Below are 9,811 nucleotides of genomic sequence, written 5' to 3' on the forward strand. Positions count from 1 at the left end.
AGAACCAACATAAAATCAGTCTTGCACGTCACTCTGAAATTCTGGTTCTGCTCACATTTTATTCTGCAGCTTTAGGTTCTGATCAACCCAGCTGCTTGGGTTTTCAGTTATTCTTCTCTGCTGCACATGGAGTCATCACCATGGCGACAAGGAGCCTTGAACTATGTGTAGTGTAGTGTTTACACTGCTGACAAACTCGAAACCCTGTTAACATGTTTAATAATTTTAACTTTTATTTTATTTGCATTTGTATTTCATTTAGTTTTTATTTATTTTAACTATTTAATTTTTTTTTTTTTATATATATACAGGTCCTTCTCAAAATATTAGCATATTGTGATAAAGTTCATTATTTTCCATAATGTAATGATGAAAATTTAACATTCATATATTTTAGATTCATTGCACACTAACTGAAATATTTCAGGTCTTTTATTGTCTTAATACGGATGATTTTGGCATACAGCTCATGAAAACCCAAAATTCCTATCTCACAAAATTAGTATATTTCATCCGACCAATAAAAGAAAAGTGTTTTTAATACAAAAAACGTCAACCTTCAAATAATCATGTACAGTTATGCACTCAATACTTGGTCAGGAATCCTTTTGCAGAAATGACTGCTTCAATGCGGCGTGGCATGGAGGCAATCAGCCTGTGGCACTGCTGAGGTCTTATGGAGGCCCAGGATGCTTCGATAGCGGCCTTTAGCTCATCCAGAGTGTTGGGTCTTGAGTCTCTCAACGTTCTCTTCACAATATCCCACAGATTCTCTATGGGGTTCAGGTCAGGAGAGTTGGCAGGCCAATTGAGCACAGTGATACCATGGTCAGTAAACCATTTACCAGTGGTTTTGGCACTGTGAGCAGGTGCCAGGTCGTGCTGAAAAATGAAATCTTCATCTCCATAAAGCTTTTCAGCAGATGGAAACATGAAGTGCTCCAAAATCTCCTGATAGCTAGCTGCATTGACCCTGCCCTTGATAAAACACAGTGGACCAACACCAGCAGCTGACACGGCACCCCAGACCATCACTGACTGTGGGTACTTGACACTGGACTTCTGGCATTTTGGCATTTCCTTCTCCCCAGTCTTCCTCCAGACTCTGGCACCTTGATTTCCGAATGACATGCAGAATTTGCTTTCATCCGAAAAAAAGTACTTTGGACCACTGAGCAACAGTCCAGTGCTGCTTCTCTGTAGCCCAGGTCAGGCGCTTCTGCCGCTGTTTCTGGTTCAAAAGTGGCTTGACCTGGGGAATGCGGCACCTGTAGCCCATTTTCTGCACACGCCTGTGCACGGTGGCTCTGGATGTTTCTACTCCAGACTCAGTCCACTGCTTCCGCAGGTCCCCCAAGGTCTGGAATCGGCCCTTCTCCACAATCTTCCTCAGGGTCCTGTCACCTCTTCTCGTTGTGCAGCGTTTTCTGCCACACTTTTTCCTTCCCACAGACTTCCCACTGAGGTGCCTTGATACAGCACTCTGGGAACAGCCTATTCGTTCAGAAATGTCTTTCTGTGTCTTACCCTCTTGCTTGAGGGTGTCAATAGTGGCCTTCTGGACAGCAGTCAGGTCGGCAGTCTTACCCATGATTGGGGTTTTGAGTGATGAACCAGGCTGGGAGTTTTAAAGGCCTCAGGAATCTTTTGCAGGTGTTTAGAGTTAACTTGTTGATTCAGATGATTAGGTTCATAGCTCGTTTAGAGACCCTTTTAATCATATGCTAATTTTGTGAGATAGGAATTTTGGGTTTTCATGAGCTGTATGCCAAAATCATCCGTATTAAGACAATAAAAGACCTGAAATATTTCAGTTAGTGTGCAATGAATCTAAAATATATGAATGTTAAATTTTCATCATGACATTATGGAAAATAATGAACTTTATCACAATATGCTAATATTTTGAGAAGGACCAGTATATTTCTCAGAAACAATTTCCAATGCTTGGACCTCATCTAGTCTCAGCCCGGTACCAGTCTTGGCCCGGTTCTAGTCTCTGCCCCTCCAGGTCCACCATCCTTAGTTCCAATGGTTTAAAGTCCTTTTAATAAGAAAGTTCTGCAACATCCCTCCAATATATGAAGTAGGGAGTAATGCAGCGATGCTCCTCCAACACCTGTTGCTGCACACTGTCAGCCAGCTGGCTAAAAGAAGCTGCCACACTTTTCCCTTAAATTCACTTGTTTGGGAATATTTTCAGTCACAAGCAGCTCCATCTATTACATGAAGGTAATCTTGCTGTGAGCAGCATGTTGGTTCCCAGCTCACTGGCAGCTTTACTGGAGCAGACTGCCTGACTAATTAACCAACAAAAAGCAATAATATTCTGAGCAAAAACCACAGAACAAATATGTAAAACTCCATAAGCAACCTGATTAGAACTGTAATGATCCATATTTTAGGAGCTACAGGGATCATTTCTGTTTTACATACATTCATGGATCCTGTTTGACATTTAAATATCATGAAACTATGATGTTTTAAACCATGAAGTGATGCAAATGTCAAATCAGAACTCAAAAGTATTTAGCTACAGAGAGAGTTTCTGAAAGTTTACACAATTTAAATTAGGAGCTTTATGATTTAAAAGGCGTTTTTACTCTGAACCAGTTTCTGCTTGAAGACTGCTGTTTACATCTTTATTTTTAAGACCAGTCTTGTCTGAAATTAAAGTAAATTATAAAGTTATGCCCCTTTTAAGGACAGATTAAAAAGTTAACAGTAGTTTTTATTAAAAAGGTCAGATATTAATCAAATTAAAACTTTCATATTTCCATATTTTATCAAAAGGGAATATTTGTTTCTGTAGAATAATTGTTTCTTCTGACCATCTTTAATTTTGTGTTTGCAGCTTTTGACAACAGGTTCTAAAACAGTCCCGTCAGCGACTGACAAACATGCACAAATGAGCGATCAGTCAGCGGCTCCCACAGATTCGGAACCGAGCCCATAAACTGACCCCACCCATAGTCCCTCCCTCAGTGAATCCTTCATATAGCTGCTGTTTGGCTCTTGGGCCTCGGTGTCGCATCCCAAGCCGCCGGCAACTCAACTTCACAAGTTCTCCTCAAGTACCAGAACTCAGGTAGATATCAGACTCAGCATGAAGCTCTGGCGGTTCTGCAGCACCTTGTAATGAACAGCTATATTCTGACATTTCAGCTGGAACCAGACAGCTGCATCCTGCAGCTGCTGATGACCATCTGAGCTCCTTCTTTATTCTGCAGCTTCATCTGAGTCACATCAGTCACAGCTACTGATTTTACTCTCTGCATGAAGTGTTTTAAAGCAGCTGATGTCGAGTGTTTCCTCACAGTTTATCCAAAAGAAGCTATTAACTGTTTTGCATGTTTCTAGATCGTTATTTGGACCATTTTAGTACAGAGCTGGAGATGGTTCTGCAGGCTGGTCGGACAGAGAAAACATAAGACAACATTAGTGTGGCCCTTTGTTTCTGAAGAATCTCAGAACGTTCTAGTCCATGTTTGAGGTCCAACATGCATGATTTCATTGATTCTTTTTAAGAGTTTTTTTATTTTATTTGAAATTATTCAGCAAACTTTTCAGAGATCTCCAAAGTCAGATCCTGGAGCAGAAGATATATTGGTTCTAACTGGATGTTTCTCATGGAGTTTCAGTTAGGGCTCTTCATCGTTCTCCCTGTGCAGCTGCTCTCGGGTCAAATCAGCAGCTGCTAAACGCTGCAAAAGGAAGTTTGGCATAAATTATGGGATTTATTTTATGACAGATGCAGAAGTCTTGATAATTAAAGTACCCTGATACATCTTCCAATAGCCATTCACAAACAAGCTTTTAGTTTGAGAAATATTGGATCACTGACCTTCAGGCTGCGGTTCTGCAGCTTCTAGACGTGTTTCTGCTCCAACAAACCAGGTTCAACTGGTTGCATTATCTCTTCAGCCAGCTGCCAACAAAGCAGGAAAACATCTTAGACATGCAGGACCACACCCCAGCAGACCGATACCAGCAAGGCCTGCTCTAGACCATACCAGGGTCCTTACAGAATCAGTGGGTTTAAAAGTGGACCTGATCAAAGGTGCCTTTGAAACTATGAAATGAAGCTAAATTTAGATGCTAAAAAGCTGTGAAACAGTCCTAAAATAAAAACACCTTCAGAGAGCAGAAGTTTCAGGAGTTCTGAAGTTAACCGATATTAAAGCCCAAACAGCTGCCCAGTCATAGTTTTCTACCAGAAAACTCAAATCTTTCTCCCGCCTGGAACATGTCCTGTTCTGCTCAGTTTCCGATTTCATCTGGAAATGGACTGAAGGGTCAGCAGAACACAAACTGAGATCCTAATAATACTCCAGCAGGAGGTTAAACTGGGAGCATCTCCTGCTGACCCTCAGCTGCTGTCGGTGTGACGCCATCAAATACCAGCAGCTGTAAAATTAGCAGCAGAGACAGAACCTGAAAATGTCCAGAAAACCGGATTGTGTTTCTGATGAGGATGAATTCAAATCAGCTAAAGGGTTTTAGTTCCAGCCTGGATGGAGGGATGGTACAGGATGGAGGAGCAGGATATTTGCCAAAACATTTTACAGACAAAATGAACAGAAACATGAGAACAATCTTCTCATTTTATTCCAGAGTGTAGAAATTATCACGTGTTTTTGCGCTTAACGGTCTTCACTGGCTGTTAATCCAATAAAATGTTGATAGTGGGCAGAGCCAGATCAGTCCAGATGAATCTGTTAGATTCTGAAAGGAGAAGACAATTAAGTTTCAGTTTGATCATCTAGGGACTGACCACAGGAGAAAAGGTTTACACTGATTATGTTCTGTTTTCAACAAAGTGTGGAGGGTCAACCAAGATCCTCACTCACATGAAGGTTTTTAAACATGAATAAATGAAATGAATGTTTCTCTGCAGCCTCCTCAGCAGATATGGAGCAGACCTTCATCGCTGTGAAGCCTGATGGCGTCCAGAGAGGACTGTGTGGTGAGATCATCAAGCGCTTCGAGCACAGAGGTTTCAAGCTGGTCGCTGCCAAGTTTGTGCAGGTAACAGGAAGTGACTCCATGATGGAACAAAAACTCAAACTGAACCCAGATGAGGAATCAGTGACAGAAAACTGGGTCCACCTGCTGATCCAGGAGCTTGTAGAACCTCCTCCAGCAGTGGATTTCTGTCTGACTTGGTGTGTCTCTCACATCGTTGTGGAGGAATTTTGGTCCACTCGTCCTTCTGTCCTTGCATGACTGTTGGACAGATCACCACCATGCTTGACAGTTGGGGTTCTGCTGATCTGCTGTGTTTGGGTTTCCCCAAACATTGTTCTGCCCATCATAACGTCCCTAGTTTAGGCTCCTCTGTCCAGACGACATTGTTCCAGAAGTTTTGTCCTTCATTTAGATGCAGCTTAGGGTACATAAGTAAAGCTAGCTTTTTCTAACTGTATGACCTTTAACCTGCCAACTGAGATCTCTGAGGTCATTGCTGATGCCTTTCCACCCTGACATTGTGTTAATACACATCTGTCAGCTCCAGAGCAGCAACCAGTCAGACGTTTTGTTTTTTGGAGGTGCTTACACTGATTATGATTGGTTAATTAATGCATCAGATCAGTTTCAGCTGCTACTTTCTGTCTCATATCATGTGGGATCACCAGGGGTGTACTTAGTTTTTTCACACAGTTTCCACAGTCGGGTTCTGTTTTTATGAAATAACTTGCAGCATGGTATGATGTAATGTTATCTTTTTGTGCTAATCATCTTCTGACTCTGTTCCCAGGCCTCTGAAGACCACATGAAGAAGCACTACCTTGACCTGAAGGACATGCCTTTCTACGCAGGACTCTGCAAATACATGTCCTCCGGACCAGTCTTCGCCATGGTAACACAAACAGAAACACTGCTGCCTTCTCTGCAGACCGCTTTTTTCCATTGCGTCAGCAACCTCTTCACACCTGCTGGTCTTCAAGGCCTCAGCTGCGTTAATCCCATCAAACCTTCAGCAGGAAGTTCTGCTCAGTCACAGCGGACACCCAGGACTCTGTTTCTGCAGCCGCCTTGATTCATGGCTGCATTAATGAGAACACTCATGTCTCCAAAGTGTCCCAGCTGTCAGCAGCAGGCGCTAGTAAAAACAGTCATGGAGGTAGCGTCACCTGGGGTTTTAATCTAGCTGAGTGGGGTCTGCTGCCGTGAAGACTTAATTCCAGATAATGCGTGTTTTTATCCTTATTTATGCTTTAGGACAATTTATGGCAAAGCTTTAGGACATGAGACAAATGGAAGAAAGACAAAGACAGATTAAACACCAGCAAGTCCAACCAACCCAGAGTAGAAACTATAATTATGGATAAAAAACTGGACAGAAAGGGGGGTTTGATTTTCTTCAGGTTTCTAGAGATTCTTTCAATGATCATAAACGTACAGAACGCAGACGGGAAGGTAAGATATTTAGTTTTTATTAAAAGAAATCTTGATAGGTTCTCCAGATCCCACTGATATAAAAACAATCCATCATCATAACACCTCCACCACCTTGCCTCCCTGTACTGAGGCTAAGAATGGTGTTAAATGTTCCAGAAAACACTTGTTTTCTCATGTCATGATACCTCCACCACCGTGCTTACTTGTTGGGATCCTGTTTGGGATCAGTTTTTGCCATATGGTTTCTTAGACTTTTTCAAACATATAAATAATCACCCCAGAAAACACATTAGAGCTCTTTGAAAAGTCCGGAATAACAGAAAGAAATAAAGTAAAATCAAGAAGAAGTGAAGTTTAGAGACAAAAAACTTACACAGAGACATCTTCACATCACTGTTCCTGCAGATGTACCTGCCTGCTGGGGAAAGGAAGTTGAGTCAAGCTGCAGCTCCTAAGTCTGAACATCTAAAGAGCTGTGAGCCTCAGCAGGTGACAAATATTTCATGTGTGTTTCAGGTTTGGGAGGGTCAGAACATTGTGAAGCTGGCCAGGATGATGTTGGGTGAGACCAACCCCGCTGACTCCAAGCCTGGCAGCATCCGTGGAGACCTGTGCATCAACATTGGCAGGTGAGGAAACCATAGCAACGCAGTGCTGCATCATAATGCACCAGAAGACGACTGCCAAGCTTCAGCTTTACTGATGCATCAAGAACATTAGAGCAAATGTAAACGTGAGAAAGACTAAAACTTTAAAACGTGATAATTGAAGTCTAAGATAGGGGTTAAAAACCAGAACAAAAGTTGCATAAAAAAGCAAAGACTAAAATATAATATTAAAATATTAAAGCCGATTTCAAAAGGTACATAAAAAAATCAGAAATTCTAAAATAATTATTTTATCAAAATTTATCTTTTAATGAAAGACAAAACCCAGTTGTTACTGTTAGCAGCAGAACATTTTTGCATTTAGAAATAAAAAACATACATCATTCATTCTAAAAACAGAAACATTTTATGAATGAAATATAAAAAAGCAACAGCTTGTTGCAATATAGTCCAAATTATCAGCTAAAGCAGAGCTGCTGTTAATGAGGTGCTGATCCAGGCCGACCCGGAGTTAAAAGAAAATTCTTCAATTAATTTAAATTATCAATAAAAATGCAACAAAAATCTATTCATGCAAAATATTTAGTTTGAGTCAAAAAACTCAAACTGCAATTATTTTTTAAAATAAACTACAATACTATAAAATAAACTACGAGACGAGAAATCTGTAAAAATAAATTACTGATCTGGGCCTGATTGTCTCCTCAGAAACATCATCCATGGCAGCGACACCCTGGATAACGCCAAGCTGGAGGTCGGTCTTTGGTTCAAGCCTGAGGAGTTCGTCAAATGGACCCCCTGCGCTCAGACCTTCCTGTATGAGTAAATCCCACCCGCCTGGAGCTGCGCCCACCTGTCTGTTAACCCCGCCCACTCTACAGTCGATCCTCTGCCTTGGTCTTCATCAGTCCCATCAAACATGCAGCACTGATCAATAAAGTCTCATGTTAACCACTGAGTGTGTCTGAGTGTCTACGTTCTGGAGGAGCATCATGCAGATGATCTCAGCTTCATGATGCTTCAGACATTAAATAATCTATCAACACAGACATGGTGGAAATAAACCATGAAACCCCTTTAACCTTTGACCTGAACCTGAACTTCATGAACACAGACGAATATTTTCCAATATTTATCCAGAAAACTGTCTGCTTACCTGCCCTGACAGGATCATCCAGCTTCAGCTGAACATCTCTGTTTCTAGCCTCATAAAACTAAAAGGCAGAAAAAGAAATGACCAAACATGAAGATAAATACTTTAATATTAAAGTGCATCAATTCAAACATTAATAAACCCAACTACAACAAAACACACAGAATACCTGTTGGTTGTCCCTGAAGGTGTGCAGCAGCGCCACCCAGAGGCATCAAGACAAAGTGCTCTGAAGGGACAAGGGGCTTGTCCCTTCCAGAAAGAGCTCAGTTCATTCAAATGGACCCATGGTCTCTGAGCAGACTTTCACCTTGCTGTGTGGATGGTTCTGGTCCATAAACGACAGCCCACTGAACCAGCATGTAAGAGGAAACGTTAAGAGACTCGATAAAAAAGCCACAGAAATAACATGAGATGCTTAAAAGAAGAAGACCTCAGCAGCAGGTAGAGCCTTTCTCCACCTTTGATCATTGGTTCCCTGCTGGTGGGTTTGGTGCCTATCTCTAGGAGACTTTTGGGTGACAGGCAGGGTCCGCCATGGACAGGTCACCAGTCCATTGCAGTACAACACCTAGACGCTCAGGAAAGATCCACACACACACCCCTGAGGACAATCTGATGAAACAGTCATGTTTTTGGACTGTGGAAGAAAGCTGGAGTACCCAGAGAATCCACACATGCACTGGAAGAACATGCAACCTCCATGCAGAAAGAGCTGAGGCTGAGATTCAAACCCAGGACCTTCTTGATGCAAAGCAACAGTGCTACCACCTGCACCACTAAGCAGCCTTATGCGTCAACAAAAACCAGTACATCTACAGTGTGTCATGTTTCATAGTGCCCATCCTCCCAGTGTTTGGAACAGCACTGGTCCATCATTCGCTTGTTTCCGGGGCTGTTTGGACCCTCAGTGTAGGTCCTAGATCATTGGGGTATGCTGAGCTCAGCATCTGTTCCTAAACTGGTTCCTAATTCTGAACTGGTTCCTGAATAGAACCAGATTTCATATTATCGGGTCAGTTTCTGAATATATGAGCTTGAAATCTTTAGGACAGAAAGAGATGCATAACTCAAGAGATGAGTGGAAAATAACTTATTTTAAACTGGATCCGACCACAGTGCAGCACCAGCCTTTTAAACATAACAGCCATGGTTCCAGCAAGTGAAATACAAATGATGACACTGATGACAAACATGTTAAACACGTACAGCAAAGCTTCACCTCGTTTGCATAACTCTGATCATCTCAAGACTTGAGTCCAGTTTTCCAGCTGGCTGGTATCCAGAACATTGAGGATCCGGTGTCGGCATGTAGTGCAGGAAGCTGTTTTTAGAAGGGGGTGTACACGTTTCTGGCAGAAAGTCAGTCATGCTGAGGATGCTGAAACATCTCAGACAGATCCATCAGCTGAATCCTAGCCTCTAACATCAGGGAAACGCATCAGGCTCTGATCCAGGTCCAGATGAACCGTTGATGGGCTGAAACAACTTTCCTTTTACAAGCTGATAAAACCAGGACAGAAACAGACTTGAAACACATTCAACTGACTTTTATCCATATATGTCAACTCTGACCTGGAGGTCAGAGTTAGGAAGGAAGAACATTTTTTGTCCTGGCTCATTCTACTACCTGAGAAGTCGGGGCTGA

The 9,811-nt window shown here is 42.0% G+C and overlaps 1 protein-coding gene across 1 annotated transcript; it reads left to right on the forward strand.

The window, feature by feature from the left end:
- Positions 1-3,002: 3,002 nt before the first annotated feature.
- Positions 3,003-7,968, forward strand: LOC124862178 (nucleoside diphosphate kinase B-like). The gene is made up of 5 exons (XM_047355992.1): positions 3,003-3,088; positions 4,898-5,028; positions 5,759-5,860; positions 6,919-7,031; positions 7,719-7,968. The coding sequence occupies exons 2-5, from the start codon at positions 4,912-4,914 to the stop codon at positions 7,834-7,836; spliced, it is 450 nt and encodes a 149-aa protein (XP_047211948.1). The 5' UTR covers positions 3,003-3,088; positions 4,898-4,911; the 3' UTR covers positions 7,837-7,968.
- The last annotated feature ends 1,843 nt before the right edge of the window (positions 7,969-9,811 follow it).

This window comes from Girardinichthys multiradiatus, chromosome X, assembly GCF_021462225.1.
Source record: "Girardinichthys multiradiatus isolate DD_20200921_A chromosome X, DD_fGirMul_XY1, whole genome shotgun sequence".
Classification (NCBI taxonomy): Eukaryota; Metazoa; Chordata; class Actinopteri; order Cyprinodontiformes; family Goodeidae; genus Girardinichthys; species Girardinichthys multiradiatus.